At 37.8% G+C, this 24653-nt stretch overlaps 1 protein-coding gene across 2 annotated transcripts in view; it reads left to right on the forward strand.

Annotated features, from left to right (window-relative positions):
* The window catches only part of LOC113466466, a 65250-nt gene that overhangs the window by 2905 nt on the left and 37692 nt on the right, over positions 1-24653 (forward strand). The window contains exon 2 of one of the 2 annotated variants that reach the window (XM_026821906.1): positions 9972-10279. In XM_026821906.1, coding sequence (XP_026677707.1) covers positions 10078-10279 — 202 coding nt within the window. In that variant the 5' untranslated portion in view covers positions 9972-10077. The remainder of the gene's footprint in view (positions 1-9971; positions 10280-24653) is intronic. The other variant, XM_026821907.1, reaches the window with a different exon arrangement.

Genomic DNA, 24653 nt, shown 5'->3' on the forward strand with positions numbered 1-24653 from the left:
GGGCTATCCGATACTTTAACATGTGGTTTTAAAAGATAAGAGGCTATCCGATACTTTAACGTTGGTTTTAAAGATAAAGAGGCTATCCGATACTTTTAACGTTGGTTTTAAAAGATAGGGGGCTTTCCGACACAGATTAACCAGATAAGGGGCTATCCAATACTTTTAACCATTGGTTTAAAAAAGATATAGGGATTATCCGATAGTTTGTAATGGCTTCCATCAAGGGTCATCCCTATTGAATAGAAAATTTTGGTTACAATTTCATAGCCTATCGGGGGATAGAAACTTTGGTCAGAATTTCCGACCTGGATGGGATTCAAACCTGACATTCTAATATTAGAAATTACTTTCTAATACTAGAACTCTCTAATACCACCTACTCCCTAATACTAGGAATCTCTAATACGAGGGCTTTCTAATACTAGAGCTTTAAAAGGGCAAAACAAAACAGTTCTACAAAGGCAGAGTTACAGTAACAGAACGTCAAAATCTTACAATGTTCCCGTTCTTGTGTGGTTAACCACAAAGCTCTGTTATTCTTGGCTCTAACTCCTACTTCTCATTCCTTTGCTTCTCTTTGCTACTTTGCTACTTCTACTATTTACTCCCTTTGCCTCTGCTACTTATTCTCTTTGCCTAATGATTCCTCATTTTCTTTTCTCCCCCTTTACATTCATCTTTCATCATGTATGGGCCTATACGCCCTTAGTTATTTCTTCTTCTAATTCCTTCTTCGTCTCTTCTGTTTTCTTCTTTACTTACTTCTACTTATTTCCCATTATCGTTTACATCTTCTTACCCACTCTTTACGTCTTCTTGTCCTTTATTTTTGTTTCTTCCTCTTTACTTTCAAGTTACATCATGTATGTTTTGCCTATACCACCCAAAGTACTTTCTTGGTCTTGTTCTTCCTTTCCTTTCTCTCTGTATTGTTCTTCTATTTATTCTCCTTCTTCTCCCCCTCTTTTTCCTTCTCCATCTTGTTCTTCTTTCTTGTTCATATTCTTCCTTTTCTTTTTCTACTTCTTTTCCATTCCGTTTTCTTCTTTGTCCCCTTCTATTTATTCCCCACTTTCCTTATTACGTCTTCACGTCTTCTTACGCTTTATTTTCTTCCCCTTAGATGAAGCTTATACTTGTAAACACACCAGCAAAGCCGTGTATGGCTTTTGTCTTTGACGTCATGTTTACACCGTGAAGCACAACATTATGCTCTCGTATGACTGTGGATTTTGTTACTAAACCTATAAAATAGACGAGACCTTGTTTAGACTGCTGGTGTAAAGGGACTTTTTAGGCTCATTCGAGCAGGATAAACAAGGTATATTCTATTCTATTTACTGGTTGCAAAAAATAGATCACATGATTTTTAACCACGCCACTGTCTATTTTATTGGTACTGAATTCTCTCGCCGTCATCATCATAGAAACCTCCCCCCCTGGAAAACATTCCCCGTTTTTCATCCCCCATTCGATGCTAATAATTACAACACCCCGGGATAACGAGCCCCATTCAAAACGGCATGTGGAAAATGTTTTAATGGGAGAGGTCATATTTTCTGGCTTTGTCGTTTAATTCGCAACCCTATAGGTGACAGGAAGCTGACGAGCATGGAGGGTTGCCTATCTCCTAATGAAGGACAGGTGTAGCAGGGGTTTTATTGAAACCTCTGCTAGGCAAAGGGGTTTTTATTGGAAAGCGTTAGTTTTCATTGCATGACATATAATAGGCCTTTGGAACTTGATCTCTGGGAATAGCATACTTTGTGATGTTCATTTCATTTTGCAATCGACAATCGATAGTACTGAAGGGGTTTTTATTGAAAAGCGTTAGTTTTCATTGCATAACATATAATAGGCCTTTGGAACTTGATCTCTGGGAATAGCATACTTTGTGATGTTCATTTCATTTTGCAATCGACAATCGATAGTACTCCATAGAGAGTACCCAATGCAGAATGCAGTTATTGCTCTACTGCTAAACTTTACTCATCTAAATGAATACCTTTAGCCAGGTAAAAGTATGATCTCACCTTAATCCAGTTTTCCATGAACTTCGTATGGAGTAGTATAGGCAGGCAGGTAACTATGTATGTAGTATGAAGGTATAGGAAAGAAACACCTTATATGCATTCGGGATATCTGTCCCTGCGAAACATTCATCTGACATTGAGTCGAGTTCATATAGTCCATAATAATTGGATTTCCATGTCGACAATTTGAAATAATTCAAAGAATAGAAATATGTAATATCAAAGAGCGTTGCAGTGTTTCGTACACTTATCGCTGTCCACAAAATACACGTTTTGGCATTTTGGTTCCTCCACTATTCCACTAAAGATAGAAACACACTAACATCACTTCACGTGAGCTCACGTGACGTGATAGTAGTGTGGCTGTACGTCTTGGTATTTTGGTTCCTCCACTATTCCACTAAAGATAGAAACACACTAACATCACTTCACGTGAGCTCACGTGACGTGATAGTAGTGTGGCTGTCCTCAACGAGATTACCTACAATATTATCGTGAAACTTTGAATTACATACATATTTCTGACTCCCCATGAGTTCACGTGACGTGATGATAGTGTGTCTACTTTTGCTTTTGCATACTCTGTACACTGTATGCCTTTGTCTGACTGCATACCCTATACACTACCTACTTTTGCAACATGTTCAAAAACCTACAAGCTTGTCGTGTATGCAAAGTTGTGCAAATGAACATGATCCTCCTGAAATGGTGTCAAAACAAATCCTCCATATATCACACCTGTTGAGAACAAGGGGGTGACGTGATGATAGTGTGTCTACTTTTGCTTTTGCATACACTGTATGCCTTTGTCTGACTGCATACCTCATACACTGTAGATCCTACTTTTGCAACATGTTCAAAAACCTACAAGCTTGTCATGTATGCAAAGTTGTGCAAATGAACATGATCCTCCATACCATGCTGGGTTTTTACTTCAAGCGAAGTTTTCTGGTACGGGGTGCACTTGATCTCGTGAGGACAATGAAGGAATTGGTGAAAATCCCCACAAAAAAAGAGTGTCATCAAACCTTAGAAAAAACCCTTAGGAATTATACTAGTAGGTAGTCTAATAAGTTGGTGATGTAATGGTCAAGGTGCCCGCCTGATAAACAGATGGGCGCGGGTTTAATCCTAGCCGAGATACAAGAAAAATCAATATTATTGGCAAATTTGACTGTCTACAATCTACATCATAAGAATAGTAATACCTCATACCGTACTGCTGGAATATAAAGATTCTAGTTCTGTAAATAAGCACAGAATAGCCGTGGTTGGTTGTCCAGGATAAAAGAGATGCTCTTTATTTCAGTACAGTTTTATGTCAGTTGTGTAGTTTGGGTAAGAAATAGGGCAATAGCTACAGTCTCAATACTCTCTCCACACAATGATTTTTTTTTTCTTTTTTTTTGCATTTTCTTGGCACATGTTGACAAAACATATTTTTTGATGGCGGGGTACAATGTCTGCAATCTCGGATCATTAAATTAGTATGATAACTGGCTCTTTTCATGCTTTCTTGGGTGCATATTTGTTTTTATGTTGTTTTTCCTTCCCCTCACCCAATTTAAAACTAAAAAAATCTTATTTAACTCTTTGTGTTTCCTTTGTTCTTATCTTATTTCATTATCTTTTTTTTATTTTATTTGTTTTTTCCTTATCAAGGCATCCAGCTGTGTAACTATTTCTCTATAGTGCTTTTCACTAAAGATACTATCTATTGTTTTTTCTTCCGTTTGGCCAAAGGACTTGTGCTATTTTGTATCTCACTAGATACCTATATAGTACTTTGAAAGTTTCATGTATTTAAAATGAAAATTTGTTTCTTCTTCTTATCTTATCTTTTTTTGGGGGGGGGGGGGGGGGAAGAGAAGGAGAAGAAAACCTTTTTATCTTTTTTTGGGGGGGGGGGAGGAGGAAGAGAAGGAGAAGGAAACCTTTTTCTCACGTTTTTACTTTTTTGAGGCATAATCATTTTGGAACAATACTCTTTTAAACTCTGGTATACATACGAAGTTAAAAGATGTTTCTTTCCTATACCTTCATACTACATACTACATACATACATACATACATACATACTACTCCATACGAAGTTCATGGAAAACTGGATTAAGGTATGATGAGATCATACTTTTAGCTGGCTAAAGGTATTTATTTACATAAGTAAATTTTAGCAATAGAGCAATAACTGCATTCTGCATTGGGTACTCTCTATTTTATTAGGTAATCCTAATCCAATTAAGATATAAAACGAAAACACTCGCGTTTTGCTAGCAAATAGCTAGAATTCAAACAGATATGCAAACAGTCTTAACACACTCCGGTGAAGAAATTCAAATATTAGCTAGGGATAAATCCTTTAATTTATCTTCAGTTTGCATTCCAAACGGAGTTGTAGTATTAGGAAAATCCAATGTAAATAAGAGAGTAAAGGGTGTTCCATGAAGGATCATTCGATCCCCAATTCCCAACTTGATTATGGAGGGGAAAGCAGTAGGCACTAATACCTCTCGTCCATCCAAATGTTCACCCTTCCTCATGTAACTTAACTTCAATGGTCAATGTGGTTATTAATGACAAGCAAAACAAACTTGATTATGGAGGGGAAAGCAGTAGGTACTAATCTGCTATTACCTCTCGTCCATCCAAATGTTCACCCTTCCTCATGTAACTTAACTTCAATGGTCAATGTGGTTATTAATAACAAGCAAAACTGTACAGAGTGTTTCAAAAGTCCGGGGACCCCTGAATATTTTTTGAACGGCTAATGATGGGAAGCTGAAATTTAGGGTAGTGATTTATCTAGAGAGAGAGGGTGTGTGTGAGAGAAAGAGAGAGAGAGGGTGTGAGAGAGAAATAGAGAGAGAGTGTGTGTGAGAGAGAAAGAGAGAGAGAGAGAGCGAGCGAGCGAGAGAGAGCACAGATATGCAACATGTCACTCACCTTAAACGTGGTGGTTAATGAGGAGCTCTCTCTTTCTGTGCCTCTCTCTTTCTCTCTCTCTCTCTCTCTCTCTTATTCTGCCTTGTTTTCCACGTGTATAAGTTCTCACAAGGCAGTCGACAGCAATCTGGGTAAATTCTCTGTTCTATTTTATTCTATTCTCTTCTGTTATTCTGCTCATTCTATGTTGTTAATTCTATTCTGTTATGTTTATGGTTTAGGATATTCGATTTTTTCGTAGCATTCAACAGTTTCAGCTATTGAAGGCTATAACCACAATCTGATTTTAAACTTTGTTCGAGATTAACTATAAAAAAAAACTCCCAATTCTTTTCACATTCTCTATGGTTGCTTACAAAGGGGAGGAAAGATCACAAAAAAAAGTGAGAGACAGAAAGAAAAAATACGTATAGACAGAAAACACACGAGGCAGAGAGGCAGATACAGAGAAAACTCGTAGAAAAGATAATAGAATTTGGAAAGACTAAAGACAGAGAGAGGGAGCATCATGTTATATTAATTTAGACAAACATGATATAACTCCCAAACTTTTACATCCCCACGAAGAGAGAGAGAGAGAGGGGGAGGATAGATACAGCAAAGTAAGGGAAGAGGGGTAGGGAGAGCAAAGTATAGAAGAGGGAGGGAAGACAGCAAAGTATATAAGATTGAGAGAGGGGGAAGGATAGCAAAATTTATAAATGGGAGAGAATAGCAATATACGGGAAGAGGGGGGGGGGAGACAGCAAAGTATATCAGAGAGAGGGAGGGACAGCAAAGTATATTAAAGGGAGGAAATAGCATAGTAGGGGAAGAGAGGTTTTAAGTGGTTGAGAAGAGGAGGGATGCTGTCTAAAAGTCTAAAAAACATCAAAGAACGTCGAAACTCCTTCCCCCCCCTTCTCCCTACTTCGTGCCCCATTTACCAACCATCTAGAGTTTCTTGTGGGGGAAAAAAAAACAAAGAGAACAGAGCTGGGTAACGAGAAACCAGGGTGGTTCAGAAGGAGTGACCCAGTTTTTTCTCGAGTAGGTACCTAATAAGGGGTAGAAAAGATAAAATAAGCCTTTTCCTTGAGGAAAATGAAAATTTTCTCTGTCAATCTGCATTTTGAGATACGAAATTACAGTCCGAATTTATCTAAATTTTACAAGATTCAAATGTCCGTTTCAGCAATTCCTGGAACACTCAATTATTTTAAGACCAAAGAAAAAAAAAAAAAAAAAAAAAAAAAAAATATGGGTCACTTTCTCTAAATGTTGGAGTAACGCTTGTAGTAGCAACGAAATATACGCTTAGACTTGAGGTAAGTGGTGGTTAACCTATTTTTTGCTACATACTTAGGGTTTTCTTTGTTAAGATAAAAATGTGAAAGATGAAAAGAAATAAAAGAGAAGAAAGAAGGGAAAAGAAAAGAAAGAAAGGTAGATAAGTGTTAAAAAAGAGAGAATTGTCTTGATTATCGAGCATGTTTATCCATGGGCTGGATGGAGTTGCAGATCGCAAATTTGAAAAGGTCGAGAACAAGGTAAAGAAAGAATTGAGGGTAAGAATGGACTGGGAAGCTTTTGAAGAAATACCCTCCGAAAAAAGAGGCAAAAAAATTCCAAGGAGAAATAAATTGTGGAGGAGGAAGAGGAGAAGAATGATACTGAGAAGGAGGAGAACAAGAGAACCGGAGGCAAAGAGGAAGGACAAACAGGAGAAGAGAGAAAGAGGAACATCTTTGTTCTCTCAGTTCTTACTGAGTTCTTATTCTCAGTTCTACACTCAGACTACAAAAAATTCTCAGTTCTTACTGAGAATTTTCAAGGAGACGATTCCTAGGAGAAGAAAAAGGAGAATACAGTGAAGAAGGAGCACAAAAACAAAAATGCGAAAGACGAGGTAGAGTAGAAAAAAGAGAAGAGAAACAAAAAAAAGCAATCATTTTAAGAAAAAGGAGGAAGAAAAAGAAGAAGGTGGATAAAGAGCAGCAAGAAGATATCGAGGATTTTTTTCTTTGAACGATGAGTAAAAGAAAGAGGAGAGGAGAAAGGAGAGAATCTTTGAAGAAAATATCCGCAGGGTCCTTCCCCTTCCAATAGATCCTTTTCCATTTTGAAGAAGATGAGGAGGAGAAGAAGCGGAGGAGGAAGGAATTAATGAACTAGGGAACGAATTTGAAAAAAAAAAAAAAAAATAATAATAATAAGGATAATATGTATCTGTATCTTCCCTCCCCTTCTCTCCCATAGAATGTGTTGTTGAACCCGTATTTGAGAGGGGCGGGAAGGGGGGGAGGTATGGATGGAAGGGATAGGGCGAGGGATCAAGGGAAGGGATGGGGGGGAGGTCATAAAAATATTTAACGGCACATTGGGGCGTCATAAAGAATGACCACCATATAACCATATATTTGTCCTTTTCTTTGATCTATGATAAGACGCGCGTCTGTGTGTGAGAGAGCGAGAAGGAGGGGAGAAAGGGAAAGAGTTAGAGAGAGAGAGGGAGGGAGGAAAAAAAATGAATGGGAGAAGAGTTGAGGGATAGCAACAGTGTGAGAGAGGGAGGGAGAGAACGGACCATGAGAGGGATGAAAATAAAAAGCAAGCGAGAGATGTATGGAGGGAGGGAATGAATTAGAGTGAGAAGGGAAAAAGTGTGTGAGAAAGGGTAGAGAAATATAGACATGAAGAGGATTTTTTGTGTTTTCAAGAAAAATATGGGTAAAAATATCGTGAAAGAGGAAGAGGCGAGGGAAAGAAAAAAAGAAAAGGTCGAAAGAGTAAAAGAGAACGAAAACAGGAAAAGTTGAGAGGTTAAAAAGGAAAAGGAGGAGGAGACTTAGAAGAAAAATGAAGAAAAAGGGGAAGAGGAGAAGGAGGAGGAGGAGGAGGAGGAAACGTAGGGGAAGAAAATTGGAAGAGCAGAAAGAAGAGAACAAAAAGAAGAGAAGTAGGAAGTAGGACGGAGGGGAAATGCTTTAAAAAGAATTGAAAATTATGAGTGAGTGGTAAACACATAAAAGCTTTGGTGATCATAAAAAAAGGGCTGGAGGGGAGGTAACGGAGGGGTGGTGCATCACATTGCTTTCAAACAGATAAATAGAGGATGTAGAAACCCACCTATCTAGGTTTCGGTGATCGAACGAAGCGAATTCAAAATTTCAGTTCGACCCCCTTATACGTACGAGTAGGTACATATTTACATTTAGGTATTCACTAGTTTTGGGCTCCACCATCAGTGACCCAATGGGTCTCTAGTCTCTAGTGTATTTCTAAACTCTGCTCTCTCTCACAATAAACCATGGGGAAGCAGCAAAAAATCATAAAACAATAAAATGAAAATTCACGGGGGCTAAAAAAAGTAAAATATCGGAAAAATACCTACCTACGCCTCCAATTTTTTTTCTCTTTTCCAGGTAGTGTAGGCTATGTAGGCATCCTAATATACGGCAGTATTCTAAATTTTCAGAATGGAATTTCGGGACAGAGGGGGAAATCGACTAAAGCCCGCATATTTTTGTCAGCTTATTCTAGATAAAGTAGCACGAATTTGTTAGCAAATTTGGATTTAGTTTCGCGAAAAATGTCGAATAAAATTGCAAAATTTGTCTAAATACCCACAAAAATGTTATAATATTTATAAATTCGTTTTTGATATTAATCGTCTACCTGTTTTTTTTTTTTTTTTTTTAAAAATATTTTTTTCTCTTTTTTTTGCTGAAATTTTTAATGATATTGTTACGCCCGTCGTCTTTCCTGCTGAGCCTTTGTGCTTGTATGCGAAGTGCTAAGGTATAAAAGACGGTGTACAGAGAAACGAAGGGCGTGGGAAGGAAAAAAGGGACTTTAAAAATATTTCTTCTCTTTTTTTGCTGAAATTTTTAATGATATTGTTACGCCCGTCTTGCTTTCCTGCTGAGCCTTTGTGCTTGTATGCGAAGTGCTAAGGTATAAAAGCTCGGGAAATGTAGCTTGAGGACTTAGCAGAGTTCTCTTTGATAGAATTTCATTTTCATTATTGGAAACAGAGGTATTTGAAAATAACAAAGAATGTACGTGAGAATACAATAATTACACTCGTGTAGGGTAAGTACATAGGTACCTGATCAATCTTTAAGCTTGATGATGGCGTAGGTAGTTTCATTTTTACGCCCTTCACAGTCAAGTAAATACGCCTGATGAATTTCAATTTTGTCTCTCTAATTTTGTTCTAATAATTATTAGATTCTTCTAATAATTATAATTAGGTATTTGAGATTGAAAAGTCCCAATAGTGTAGGTAGTTGCTGACGTCATAGATAAAAAGGCATTGGATTAATAACGAAGGCCCGCGGGACTGTGGTTTGATTCCCAGCAGCAACATAATAATTCAGTCAGTGGTCAGAGTGTGAGACCATTTGGTGAATTTCAATTTTGTCTCTCTAATTTTGTTCTAATAATTATAATTAGGTATTTGAGATTGAAAAGTCCCAATAGTGTAGGTAGTTGCGGACGTCATAGATAAAAAGGCATTTGATTAATAACGAAGGCCCGCGGGACTGTGGTTTGATTCCCAGCAGCAACATAATAATTCAGTCAGTGGTCAGAGTGTGAGACCATTTGTAAGATTAAATTCAAACAAGTTAATTTCTTGGTCTTTTGGTTGAATATTATGGTTTAGATCGTACCTAGGTATTTGTTTTGATTTTTATCAAATATGTAATTTGTTGAGAACCATAATTATAGTGATGAATAATCACTTGAAAGTCCAGGAAAATCTGAATAAAAATAAAATCAAATGGAGTAGATAAATATAATGAATTATTTAATTAATTAATTAATTAAAATTAAAAATTCAATAATTCAAGAGTCCAAATTAATTATTAAAACTAAGTAATTGTTTTTCTTTAAAAATGTTATAATACCTATATGTGATTAATTACCAATCAAATAAGACCTTGTTTAGGCTGCGAGAGTATAATATAATTATGCTGGCAGTATAAACAAGGCATATTCTATTTTAAGTAGATAAAGTAGCTAAATACTATTTAAAGACTTTTGTAGAAAATCCCATAGCAAAAAAATCAACTAAAAAATTAAAAATCAAATTGAAACCCCATAAAAACCCACAATGTGTACTTCGCTCTCCAGTGTGAGTCTGCTGTGCGGGTTCTTGTCGCTCGGTACACTGCTGACGGCTTTCGTCAGCAACGTTTGGATCTACACTAAGGAGCCGGTCAAATTGCCGTCCAGTGACATTCAGACTACGGTGCTGTTTCGGATTGGACTGTGGCGGGTGTGTCCAACCTACAAGCGGATCAATTCCACCATAGGTGAGTGGTTTTTCCGATATTTATTTTCTTACTTTCCGTGTCCTCTTCTTTCTCATCAAATCTTTCTTCCTTAGAAATTTGAGACGTAGATTGCCTTCTCATTTGCCGCAAAGAGATTGGCGTGAGTTCTTCCAACACCTCAACCTCTCATCAATTATTATGTTCTGAAAACTTCATTATTTTCAGTAACTACTCGTATTCGCCTTCCATTCATCATATCACATAGCATTCAATATTGTCTCGGCGTGAGTTCTCCCAACACCTCAACCTCTCATCAATTTTATTATTATGTTCTGAAAACTTCATTATTTTCAGTAACTACTCGTATTCGCCTTCCATTCATCATATCACATAGCATTCAATATTGTCTTTTTTGAAATTCCATTTGAAAGCCCTAGTGACAGGATTCTGTCGTTTTTCGTCAGTCACTCAATCAGTCTTAGGGTGATCGCTGATGGGCTGAAAATTGGTTTTGGCTACAAAATTTTCACGAGTGGATTCCCTTCACACCTTTGCTATCTCTTCAACAAGGGAAATTTCTGGTATCCTTCCTGTTTAAAGTCCCCCAGACCTTTTATTTCTCATTTTAATTAAGAAAAAAGAATCTTCATCATTTTAACGAGCGTGCGAGCGGGAGTGAAATTCCATTTGAAAGCCCTAGTGACAGGATTCTGTCGTTTTTCGTCAGTCACTCAATCAGTCTTAAGGTGATCGCTTGTGGGCTGACAATAAAATTGGTTTTGGCTTCAAAATTTTCACGAGTGGATTCCTTTCGCACCTTTGCTATCTCTTCAACAAGGGAAATTTCTGGTATCCTCCCTGTTTAAAGTCCCCCAGACCTTTTATTTCTCATTTTAATTAAGAAAAAAGAATCTTCATCATTTTAACGAGCGTGCGAGCGGGAGTTTCAGTTAGTTTACGTAAAATATTGTTTTCTTTATTTTCATTTTGTAAATTAATAAAAGCAATTTTTCTCCCCCCAAACAGCAAGTATTCATCCTAACTTGATAGTAGGTAGGCATAATGAAAAGAAAAAATAATAGAGTAAAAAAGACAACATTAATAAAGCAAAGGAAAAGAGAACACATAGCTCCCTCAGGCAGGTGAAATAAAATGTAAAAAAATAGTAAAAAAATTGTATTACTCTTGTCCCTGATTATCCCTTCTGCTCTCTCATTTTTTCACTGGTAATCTTGACTTTTTCCCTTTTTTTGTACTTGTCCCAGATTCTTATTTTTTCTCCCCGGATTATCTTACTTTGTTCCCAGATTATAATACCTACGTGTGTTTTTATCCGAGATTATCTCGTGTTTTTCCCTCATAGCCATATTTCCCGCCTGATCATCTGCTTCCTTGATTTTCATCCCTCCTTTTATCCCTTAAGCCTACCCATTTTCCATATTGTATTTTTAAGCTCAGGCTAATTTAATACCCATTCCCTCTATTCATTGTCTTGAGATATTACTTTTCAAAAAAATTTCATGTTGTTCAATTTTTTGGCCTTTCTTTCTTAGCTTTTATGGTCTGTACTTACGCAGAAGTCAACATTCCATTACCAGAGTCCGTGGTTTTAGGAAGGTAATTCTTTTTGTTTTATTTATATTTTCTTTTATATTCAAATCTTAGCACCACGCTTTCTTTTCTTATGGTAGGCTGAAGCAAAAAGAAATTTCCTCAACAACAATTAATCTCAATAAAAAATGTATGAACCTTGTGGAGGAGCTTTCCATGAAAAAAAAAATCTTCCTCCCTTTCTCCCTCTCCTTCCTTTTCTCTCTCTCTCTCTTGTTCCTTCTATCTCTTCCTCTCCTTTCCGTCTCGTTCCTTCTTTCTCTTTCCCCTACCCTCCCGCCATTCTATTTGTCACTCTCCCTCTCTTCCTTTCTCTTTCTCCCTCCTAATCTCCTTTCCTCTTTTCTCTTCCGTCTATTCTCTTTCTTCTTCCCTTCCTGGTCCTGTCATCTCCAATGGCCCACTTTCCTCTCCCTCCCCTATCGCCTTTTCCTCTTCCTTCCTGTTCATTCTCTCCCTCTTATTCCATCATCATCATAATTTTTCTTTCTTTTTCCCCCTTCTTCACTTTCCCCCTCCTTTTTCTCCCCTCTCTCTCGCCCTTCCTTTCTATTCGTCATCTCCCTCCCCTATCTCTTCCTCTCCCAATCTCTTCTCTCCATCTCACTCTCTCACTCTCTCTCTCTCTCTCTCTCTCTCTCTCTCTCTCTCTCTCTCTCTCGTATTCCCTCATAATCAAGGTACATATACAAGGGAAATTTTTAATGTCCCTCCCAGATTCTTCCGAACTTCTGAGGTTTTCCACTCTTCTCCCCCTTATCTTTCCCTTCGAAACATATACATATACAAGGGAAATTTTTAATGTCCCTCCCAGATTCTTCCGAACTTCTGAGGTTTTCCACTCTTCTCCCCCTTATCTTTCCCTTCTCCCCTCCAGGAGAAATACCCCTGGCAGAGGGGAAGGGAAAGATATAACCAGGGGTATTTCCCCCTCTTTTGTCCCTCATTTTTCATTCCCTCCCGTTTAATTTTCCCCTCCGTTCCTTCCTGTGGTACAATATTTTGATGTACTTGTATACCGACTTCTCCCTTTTTCTTTCTCTCTCCCTTTCTTTCTGTCTTTATATTCTCTCTCCCCTCCCTCTCTGGTCTTCTAAGTATTTCCCTCTCCCTCTCTCTCTCTCTCTCTCTCTCTCTCTCTCTCTCTCTCTCTCTCTCTCTCTCTTCTGCTATAGGGCATTCTTGTTGTACTAGAGCAGTGGCGGATTCAATAATTCGCGAATTAACTTTCAATTTGTTTCCGTTCTCCGAACGGCTGGCATTCTCATATCCTGTCTTCCTTCTCTCTTCTATTTCGGGACGATAAGACCTTAGCAGTTACAGTCCCCTCTGTCAAACCTCTTTTTTTAATCAATTTATTTCAATTAAAACTTCACAAATAAAATATTTCAGAGAATTCTGGAAAACTGATGAAATTGTGTTCGCGAATGCAAGTTGATTTGAAAATTTTCAGTATATTGAATTTTTAAAAAAAAATTGATCACGAAATTTTCAGTATATTGGATTCTTCAAAAATGATCCCAAGGGCAAGGCCCATTAGACCCACTAGGTTCTCGAACTAGTGGTTCGAGTCCAGGTCAAGTCAACATTTCGCACAGGTCATTAATAGGGAAACTTTAGTAACAAACATTCATGTGGTAAAATTCCTATTCCTAGAATGAGGTAGTCTTTTACCCCACCAGCTCTATCACTATTGTGGTCAATTTCTCGTATTATTGTGGTCAAATTCATGAAACTGAAACTCCTCCCTTGTCCTCCATCTCTTTTCCTCTCCAAATAGACAAACAATGTCTGTTTAGAAAGCGGTTTCCAATCTGATGTTATTGAAAAAAAAAAGAAAAAAAAATCCGACAAAGTTTGAGTGACTTTGCTGGAAAACTCAACTCCTGAGGGACATCAACTCTTTTGGGCTTTTTTAAAGTATAGTCTAAACAGGAGGCCAAATAACGGCCGAACCGTACATTTTTCGACTTTGGGTCCTAGGAGACTTTCGATGTACATTTCCTAAAGAACCTACCAGAAAAGTTTGAACGTCTTGGCGCAAAAATCAAAGTCCTGAGAAGTGAACTTTCTCTAGCTTTTTCAAAACTATAAAGTCCTGAATAGCAGCCGAACCGTACATTTCTCGAGGTTCGGCCCAAGGAGACTTTTGATCTACATGTTATAGCGAAAACCGATCTTGGAGCGAAAACCGAATTGGTTGCCAAACGTATCGTCCCATCTACATGCCATGGTTGTCAAACGTACCGTGCAGTCCCCTTCCGTTTGGTTTTTTGTCCAAATCGCAGTGGAGGCGGAAGTTGTGGTTTATCTGCTTTTTACCTACCTCCTACATAATACTATGACGTACCTACTCCTCAACATGGGTACCATTTTCCAGATTTCGAAAACCGATGTCACGAGAAAAGTAAACTTTTGTCGAGGTAAAGTTTGGGAATCGCTGGATTAGAGCCTCATTTGCATAAGGCAAATGATCTTCCAGAGCTCATTTATCAGAGGAAATTGTGACTCTGAATAAAAAACTATAATAATAAATAATGACGGGAGAATAATGAATTATCCTTCGTAAACATCTGATGTGATGTTAGAGGAGACGCCAAGTCCCCTCCCCCTTTCTCAAGTGACATAATTTGGCAATTCTGAAAAGTTGTCATAGTAAAGAAGATTAAAGACTAGAGAATTACGATTAATGTGACGTGAGTCGTGGCTTAACCAACCCAAGTAACATTGGATTCGATATTGGTAAGTCACTAAGAAACGACTACATTTTAGTGATTTACATTAAGTTGGAGAATTTGTTTTAGGTCTGGGCTCAACCAATTCAATTTCGATCCCAATTCTGTGTTATTTTGGGTAGGTAAACCCTGAACTTTTGGGTAGGTAAACCCTGAGCATGAAACCTATACCCCCAAATGGTTAGTCCGTGACTCTGTGAGAGGCATTTTTTCCTCGGAAAAAGGTAGTATTGTCTTCAAAATGTGATCCATCTTGCGCGGTATTGGTAAGTCACTAAGAAACGACTACATTTTAGTGATTTACCTTAAGTTGGAGAATTTGTTTTAGGTCTGTGGGCTCAACCAATTCAATTTCGATCCCAATTCTGTGTTATTTTGGGTAGGTAAACCCTGAACTTAGCATGAAACCTATTCCCCCAAATGGTTAGTCCGTGACTCTGTGAGAGGCATTTTTTCCTCGGAAAAAGGTAGTATTGTCTTCAAAATGTGATCCATCTTGCGTATCTAGGGTACATCTCTACCTAAATTAAATTTCCTTTTACAATTCGTTCAAACAGAAAACATCAGGCTTTTCTTGTGCCGAGTTTTAATTAAATTTTGACAAAACATACAAAAATATTTTCAGTGCTTTTTTTCCGCTTTCGCGTAATCTTTACAATGATGTAAACATTTTCTCGTCATTTAAAGATTTTTTTTTAGAAATTTTTGTCTTGAAATATTATTGCAGACAGATGATGATGATGTCATTTTAGAACTGTGTTCCTTGGGGAATGTTGCGATGTCGTAGGAAAGAGGGTAGGCTGACGTTTTTAATAAGGTAAAGCGAAATACAGCGATTTATCAAATCTTAGCAGTTTGTACTACGTTACCTTAGCAGAAAGATAGTAGGAAGGCACAGTAGGTAACGAAAACAGGCTTAACAAAGGTAGTGGTGGGAGGAGAATAGGTAATAAGAAGGAATATAAATTTCATCAGTTCCTTTTGAATCCCCTTTTCGTGAAAAGAAACGCATATCTAGAATTTAATGTAAAATGTTTGCCAAAATCTTCACTGTTTTGCCTATGATTTATTCAGACCAATCCTTCTATTCTTCACTCCTATAACACCTATCTTCTTTCTCATTTCCCTATCTTCCTGTTATTCACAAAGGGGGGCAGAAGAAAAGCCCATTTTCTCCTCGAAAGACGAAGCGCAATCCTGACCACATGGGGTGTGATAGTGATCTCTTTTCGTACAAATATCAGTCGCGGACCTACGGGTATAATCCGGGATTGTCAGAAAAAGGCCAAACTATTTCAACCGAAGACATTCTACACCGAAACGGATACTACCCTTGAGGTGGTATCCGTTTCTCAAGGGTACTATCTTGACGATAGTACTTAGGTAATTTTCTGGAAAAAAAACTTGAATATGCATTCGGGATATCTGTCCCTGCGAAACATTCATCTGACAATGAGTCGAGTTCATATAGTCCATAATAATTGGATTTCCATGTCGACATTTGAAATAATTCAAAGAATAGAAATATGTAATATCAAAGAGTGTTGCGATGTTTCGTACACTTATCGCTGTCCACAAAATACACAAATTTTGGTTCCTCCACTATTCCACTAAAGATAGAAACACACTAACATCGCTTCACGTGAGCTCACGTGAAGCGTAGTGTGGCTGTCCTCAACGAGATTACCTACAATATTATCGTGAAACTTTGATTACATACATATTTGTGACTCCCCATGAGTTCACGTGACGTGATGGTAGTGTGTCTACTTTTGCTTTTGCATACACTGTATGCCTTTGTCTGACTGCATACCTTATACACTGTAGATCCTACTTTTGCAACATGTTCAAAAACCTACAAGCTTGTCATGTATGCAAAGTTGTGCAAATGAACATGATCCTCCTGAAATGGTGTCAAAACAAATCCTCCATATATCACACCTGTTGAGAACAAGGGGGGGGGGAACCTGTCACGCTGGGTTTTGTTCCAAATGTCCTCTCCATGTTATTTTGTAAGAGGCTTTTGTAACTCTCTTGTCCTCCTAATAATTGTCTTCCCCCTTCCGAATCATCTTTCCCACTTTCCCCATTCTTCCAAATCATCTTTCCCACTTGCCATTTCGTTCCTCCCTCCAGAAGGAGGAGAACAAGAGAACCGGAGGCAAAGAGGAAGGACAAACAGGAGAAGAGAGAAAGAGGAACATCTTTGTTCTCTCAGTTCTTACTGAGTTCTTATTCTCAGTTCTACACTCAGACTACAAAAAATTCTCAGTTCTTACTGAGAATTTTCAAGGAGACGATTCCTAGGAGAAGAAAAAGGAGAATACAGTGAAGAAGGAGCACAAAAACAAAAATGCGAAAGACGAGGTAGAGTAGAAAAAAGAGAAGAGAAACAAAAAAAAGCAATCATTTTAAGAAAAAGGAGGAAGAAAAAGAAGAAGAAGGTGGATAAAGAGCAGCGTAAGAAGATATCGAGGATTTTTTTTCTTTGAACGATGAGTAAAAGAAAGAGGAGAGGAGAAAGGAGAGAATCTTTGAAGAAAATATCCGCAGGGTCCTTCCCCTTCCAATAGATCCTTTTCCATTTTGAAGAAGATGAGGAGGAGAAGAAGCGGAGGAGGAAGGAATTAATGAACTAGGGAACGAATTTGAAAAAAAAAAAAAAAATAATAATAATAAGGATAATATGTATCTGTATCTTCCCTCCCCTTCTCTCCCATAGAATGTGTTGTTGAACCCGTATTTGAGAGGGGCGGGAAGGGGGGGAGGTATGGATGGAAGGGATAGGGCGAGGGATCAAGGGAAGGGATGGGGGGGAGGTCATAAAAATATTTAACGGCACATTGGGGCGTCATAAAGAATGACCACCATATAACCATATATTTGTCCTTTTCTTTGATCTATGATAAGACGCGCGTCTGTGTGTGAGAGAGCGAGAAGGAGGGGAGAAAGGGAAAGAGTTTTAGAGAGAGAGGGAGGGAGGAAAAAAAATGAATGGGAGAGGAGTTCAGGGATAGCAACAGTGTGAGAGAGGGAGGGAGAGAAAGGACCATGAGAGGGATGAAAATAAAAAGCATGCGAAAGATGTTTGGAGGGAGGGAATGAATTAGAGTGAGAAGGGAAAAAGTGTGTGAGAAAAGGGTAGAGAAATATAGACATAAAGAGGAGTTTTTGTGTTTTCAAGAAAAATATGGGTAAAAATATCGTGAAAGAGGAAGAGGCGAGGGAAAAAAAAGAAAAGGTCGAAAGAGTAAAAGAGAACGAAAACAGGAAAAGTTGAGAGGTTAAAAAGGAAAAGGAGGAGGAGACTTAGAAGGGAAAGAGAGAGAGAGAGAGAGAGAGAGAGAGAGAGATAGGAGGGAGAGAGACGGATGTAGCTCTCATGTTTTAATATTAATATTTTGTCAGATGGTTGGAATCAATCCAAGATGTATATATTATTAAGATGTATATACATTCTGTGTAATACGCCATCTAATCCTGTGTACTCTCTCACGAATATTAAATCGACTAGTACATAAATATTAGCATTTACCTTTTCAGTCAAATGATGGGTAGGTACTTTCCTCCACTATGTACATAAGTCGGTAGGTACTTCCCTCCACTATCTCTGTACCTTACTTAATTTCGGCGACTCAAATAGTTTGCTAGAAACGTCAGCAACACATCTGCATCGAACAAAGTTCGATAGGTAGGTAGGTAGGTATTCCAGTACAGCGCACTGAACTTATTTTTCTTCGTCCGAAGGCACATCAATGTGCACTGATAAAACAAAAACTAGTGCGTACGAACAATATTACATCTTCCAACACATAAAAGAAGAAGGCCAAGACAATTTGCTGAATGTTGCTATAAGGTCTGTTTTTCATTCCGACGTGGGTGCGATGCGAACCCGACGCGTGTTTTTCATTCCACTTCCCCTACTTTAGCGTCAACGCTGCGTCTTAAATCCCTGATGCGAGTCTCGAGTAGCTTCAGGTTCCGCCATATTGTAATTGTATTGAGGGAAATGAAAAAAATGTTTCGTAATTTCTCCACTAGATGTCGTCAGGTTTGTTGAATTTCCACATTTTACCCCCACTCCTGACGCAGAGTGAACGCCGCATCGATGCGGCGTAGGAATGAAAAACAGACCTTAAGTGACGGTCGATGCCGATGGTCGGTTCTTCGTTGTGGACACCTACTTAGAGGGGAAGGAAAGCTGTGACCCCCGCAGTTTCAATGGTGGATACGCCACTAATAACAAAGGGAGAGTTTTCTGTACCCGTGTGTTTGTTTATTGTTAAGAGTTGAAAGTGATTTGTTAGGATTTTATAAACATGACATAATATGTGAGCTTTAGCAACTTAGGTATAAGCTTAAAGGTAGACCAGAGAGCGTTAAGCCTGATACACGTGCTTTTTTTACTTTCTATTACAAAAGTAATGAGAAAGTATGCAATCGGTCCATTTTTTTTTCTTTTTTTTTCTAGATGGTTTGATCTTTCGAGTGGTTGTGAAAGTGGGTGAAATTTCTCTACTGGCTTACCGGCCTAGCCCGCCTAATTAGCTTGGAAGATATTAGGTCTACCTTGTAAGCGCTAGGTGGCAGGTGTTGTTTTTTTTTTTTTTTTTTTTTTTTTTTTTTTTTTTTTAAGGTAGGTATAATTTATGTATTCTGGTACAATATGGGTATACGCACACAACATGTACCTAAGGGAAAGTCCTCTTCAAAAAGTCCGGTCATCATTTTATATGAGAAATTTTCCCACCTAAAATTGGTTTTTATTTCTCATATAAAATTAACCTTTGTCTTTTCCCCCTATATAAAATTGATCTTTGCTTTTAAGTCCTCTCACCACCAACCAATCTCTGGGTAGTGATAACAACGGTGGACTTCAAAACTGGAGGTTGGTGGTTCGTCATAATATTTTACGAGGTGTATTGATCTGGAAACGACATATCTTTTCAAAAAGTCCGGTCATCATATTATATGAGAAATTTTCCCACCTAAAATTGCTTTTTATTTCTCATATAAAATTAACCTTTGCCTTTCCCCCCTATATAAAATTGATCTTTGCTTTTAAGTTCTCACCACCAACCAATTTCTGGGTGGTGATAACAACGGTGGACTTCAAAACTGGAGGTTGGTGGTTCGTCATAATATTTTACGAGGTGTATTGATCTGGAAACGACATATCTTGTGAGTTGTGACAATCATACAATATACTTTTAATACTTTTTTTTATATTCCTTCAAGTTTCTCACAACCAATCCATTAAATTTGTTCTTAAACCCAACCAAGTTCTCAAAGTTCTCCGTTCCAGAAGAGGCTGGAATTTTGTGTCTTCACATAAAAAAAAAGAGAAATTGTTGGAGAAAAAACTTTGAATTTTTATATGTGGTTGCGAGAAATATTCCTTTAAGTTTCTCACAACCAATCTATTAAATTTGTTCTTAAACCCAACCAAGTTTTCAAAGTTCTCCGTTCCAGAAGAGGCCGGAATTTTGTGTCTTCACATAAAAAAAGAGAAATTGTTGGAGAAAAAACTTTGAATTTTTATATGTGGTTGCGAGAATTTTTTCTCTTGGAGACGTATGCATATTTCATGATTCTAATATAAATGACTAGTTTTTTTGCTGAGCTGCTGAAAAAAAGCGTATACGAGGAAAAGTCTCAACTTGACTAAAGTCATAAAAATTTATACGTAGGAAAAAAAACTAACAGTACTCAGGGCCTTGAAGCTTGAACAGTGGTTGGCAACTTGGTCCCATTGAATCAACGTATGTCATTCATATCTACTTCATCCTAATTCTATTTATAGCTTTTCAAGAAATGCCCTCTGAAAAAGAGGACAAAAAAGACCAAGGAAAAAGAAATTGAGCAGAACAAGAAGACGGAACTGGAGAAATAAGGATAACAATGAGAGAGGTTATCTAACAAGCCCGTCTAATAGAGCTCTAATCAAGATTGTGCCGCGAGTACTTTGAGAATCCCTAGCTAGATGATGAGGTAGTATAATGATTTAAGTGCATTGCTATGTACACTATCTTGGGGGCGAGTGAGAGAGGATTGTGAACAGAGAGAGAGAGAGGGGGGGGGGAGATTAATTCCATGCTCGGGTTTTGCAGTCCAACTTGACATGTGAGAGAAAATGAGACGGAGAGAGAGAGAGGGTGTGAGAGAGAAAGAGAGAGAGAGAGAGAGAGAGGGTGTGTGTGAGAGAGGAAGAGAGAGAAAGAGAGAGAGAGCACAGATATGCAACATGTCACTCACCTTATACGTGGTGGTTAATGAGGAGCTCTCTCTTTCTGTGCCTCTCTCTTTCTCTCTCTCTCTCTCTCTCTCTCTCTCTCTCTTATTCTGCTAATTCTGCCTTGTTTTCCACGTGTATATTAAGTTCTCACAAGGCAGTCGACAGCAATCTGGGTAAATTCTCTGTTCTATTCTATTCTATTCTGTTATTCTGCTCATTCTATGTTGTTAATTCTATTCTGTTATGTTTGTGGTTTAGGACTTTAGGTTTAGGATATTCTATTTTTTCGCAGCATAAGCAGCATTCAACAGTTTCAGCTATTGAAGGCTATAACCACAATCTGAGTTTAAACTTTGTTCGAGATTAACTATTAAAAAAAAAAAAAACTCTCAATTCTTTTCACATTCTCTATGGTTGCTTACAAAGGGGAGGAAAGATCACAAAAAAAAAAGTGAGAGACAGAAAGAAAAAATACCTATAGACAGAAAACACACGAGGCAGAGAGGCAGATACAGAGAAAACTCGTAGAAAAGATAATAGAATTTGGAAAGACTAAGAGGTTATCTAACAAGTCGGTCCAATAGAGCTCCAATCAAGATTGTGCCGCGAGTACTTTGAGAATCCCTAGCTAGATGATGAGGTAGTATAATGATTTAAGTGCATTGCTATGTACACTATAATGTGAGCATTATAATACTCGTATGTAGATGAAGGAACAGATGAAGGGAGAGAAGAAGTAGAAAGCGAAGTATAACCAGAAACAGGAGGAGGAGGAGGAAAACAAGAACAAGGTAATAGAAATAATGGGAGGGGAAGAAGGAAAAGGAAAAAACCAAGGATGTAGAATTGGGGAAAACAAGAACAAGGTAATAGAAATAATGGGAGGGGAAGAAGGAAAAGGAAAAAACCAAGGATGTAGAATTGGAGGAGGAGAAGAGGAACGATCATTGGAAATTTTCGAAGAAGTGGAAGAGCGAGGGAAAGAGAACAAGGAAGACGAAGAGAAAGAACAAGGAAGTATGTATATAGAAGAAGAGATGATGAAGAGGAGAGAGCTGGAGAAAATGAGGAAAAGGGTAAGATTTTTACCTTTAGATTAATCAGTGGGGGACAATTTGATCAAATAACCCGTCTACTAAAAAGAAATTTTCAATTTTGTTATGCATACTTAATTGCTTCTCACAAATATCGTTCCTTCCTCAAATATTACACCTAGATAAATTTTATGACTTGACTTGGACTCGAACCACCAACCTCCAGATCCAAAGTCCAACGCGTTAAACACTACACCACCCGTCTACTATCGGTCACTATCAGCTAATTTCCCTTACCTTTCTTTACATGTGTGTCGAACTTTTCACAATACTTCCAATTTAGGTTCTCCTTCATTATGTTAAGGCGGTCTCTTCTTGATCCCTTATGTGCCGCGTCCATTTTAGTTTAGAACTATTGCACTACCAAGGTTCTCCTTCAACACAAGAACATCAGAAAGCAACCCGTTGAATTATTTGCAATTTGCAATCATTCGACTTCTCTTTGATCTATGTATGTACATAGCTTGTCTATGTACTTATCTTATACATTTCCGGTATACTTATTTACTTCTCATATACATAGTCTGCAGACTTATATCCTGTATTCATAGCTTGGTATGATCAAAGGAAAACGCTACAAAGTCCACAGGCTCTTGAAGACTTCTGCACGTGTATTTGTGTAATTATTTTAAGGAAAAAAGTATACAGGGTGTGTCATTATTCTTGGTGGCATCCTTTTCTGAAGGTACATTAGGAATTTACCCAGCTTTGGATCCGTAGAAAACTACAGTTATTTACAACAAAAATACACACAATATTGTAAAAAAGTATCCCTTTACCCCAGCAACAGGCTATTACTATTACTGTGGTCAAATTCTCAGATTATATCGAGGAAAAAATTTCATACCTCGGCTGGCATTGAACCCACTCTCTCCTGCTTGTCTATGTACTTATCTTATACATTTCCGGTATACTTATTTACTTCTCATAAGTATACACTATACATAGTCTGCAGACTTATATCCTGTATTCAAAGCTTGGTATGATCAAAAGAAAACGCTACAAAGTCCAGGCTCTTGAAGACTTCTGCACGTGTATTTGTGTAGTTATTTTAAGGAAAAAAGTATACAGGGTGTGTCATTATTCTTGGTGGCATCCTTTTCTGAAGGTACATTAGGAATTTATCCAGCTTTGGATCCGTAGAAAACTACAGTTATTTACAACAAAAATACACACAATATTGTAAACTCTTATACATTTCCGGTATACTTATTTACTTCTCTTATACACAGTCTGCAGACTTATATCCTGTATTCAAAGCTTGGTATGATCAAAGGAAAACGCTACAAAGTCCAGGCTCTTGAAGACTTCTGCACGTGTATTTGTGTAATTATTTTAAGGAAAAAAGTATACAGGGTGTGTCATTATTCTTGGTGGCATCCTTTTCTGAAGGTACATTAGGAATTTCCCCAGCTTTAGATCCGTAGAAAACTACAGTTATTTACAACAAAAATACACACAATATTGTAAAAAAAAGTATCCCTTTACCCCAGCAATAGGCTATTACTATTACTGCGTGGTCAAATTCTCAGATTATATCGAGGAAAAAATTTCATACCTCGGCTGGCATTGAACCCACTCTCTCCTGTTTACCAGGCGATCCCTTCTGTTCTATTCTGTGTTCTGTCTTTTCTATTTTGTTAATTCTATTCTGTTATGTTTATGGTTTAGGACTTTAGGTTTAGGATATTCTATTTTTTCGCAGCATTCAACAGTTTCAGCTACTGAAGGCTATAACCACAATCTGATTTTAAACTTTGTTCGAGATTAACTATTAAAAAAAAACTCCCAATTCTTTTCACATTCTCTATGGTTGCTTACAAAGGGGAGGAAAGATCACAAAAAAAGTGATAGACAGAAAGAAAAAAATACCTATAGACAGAAAACACACGAGGCAGAGAGGCAGATACAGAGAAAACTCGTAGAAAAGATAATAGAATTTGGAAAGACTAAAGACAGACAGAGGGAGCATCATGTTATATTAATTTAGACAAACATGATATAACTCCCAAACTTTTACCACGAAGAGAGAGAGAGAGGATAGATACAGCAAAATAAGGGAAGAGGGGTAGGGAGAGCAAAGTATAGAAGAGGGAGGGCGAGCAAAGTATATAAGATTGAGAGAGGGGGGAGGATAGCAAAATTTATAAAAGGGAGAGAATAGAAATATACGGGAAGAGGGGGGGGGGAAGACAGCAAAGTATATCAGAGAGAGGGAGGGAGGGACAGCAAAGTATATTAAAGGGAGGAAATAGCATCATAATAGGGGAAGAGAGGTTTTAAGGGGTTGAGAAGGGGAGGGATGCTGTCTAAAAGTCTAAAAAACATCAAAGAACGTCGAAACTCCTTTTCCCCCCACTTCTCCCTGCTTCGTGCCCCATTTACCAACCATCTAGAGTTTCTTGTGGGGGAAAAAAAAAAACAAAGAGAACAGAGCTGGGTAACGAGAAACCAGGGTGGTTCAGAAGGAGTGACCCAGTTTTTTCTTGAGTAGGTATACCTAATAAGGGGTAGAAAAGATAAAATAAGCCTTTTCCTTGAGGAAAATAAAAATTTTCTCTGTCAATCTGCATTTTGAGATACGAAATTACAGTCCGAATTTACCTAAATTTTACAAGATTCAAATGTCCGTTTCAGCAATTCCTGGAACACTCAATTATTTTATGACCTAAAAAAAAAAAAAAAAAAAAAAAAAAAAAAAAAAAAAAATTTTTTTAAAATTGAAAAACCTTTTACAA

This window comes from Diaphorina citri, unplaced genomic scaffold, assembly GCF_000475195.1.
Source record: "Diaphorina citri unplaced genomic scaffold, Diaci psyllid genome assembly version 1.1 scaffold274, whole genome shotgun sequence".
Classification (NCBI taxonomy): Eukaryota; Metazoa; Arthropoda; class Insecta; order Hemiptera; family Psyllidae; genus Diaphorina; species Diaphorina citri.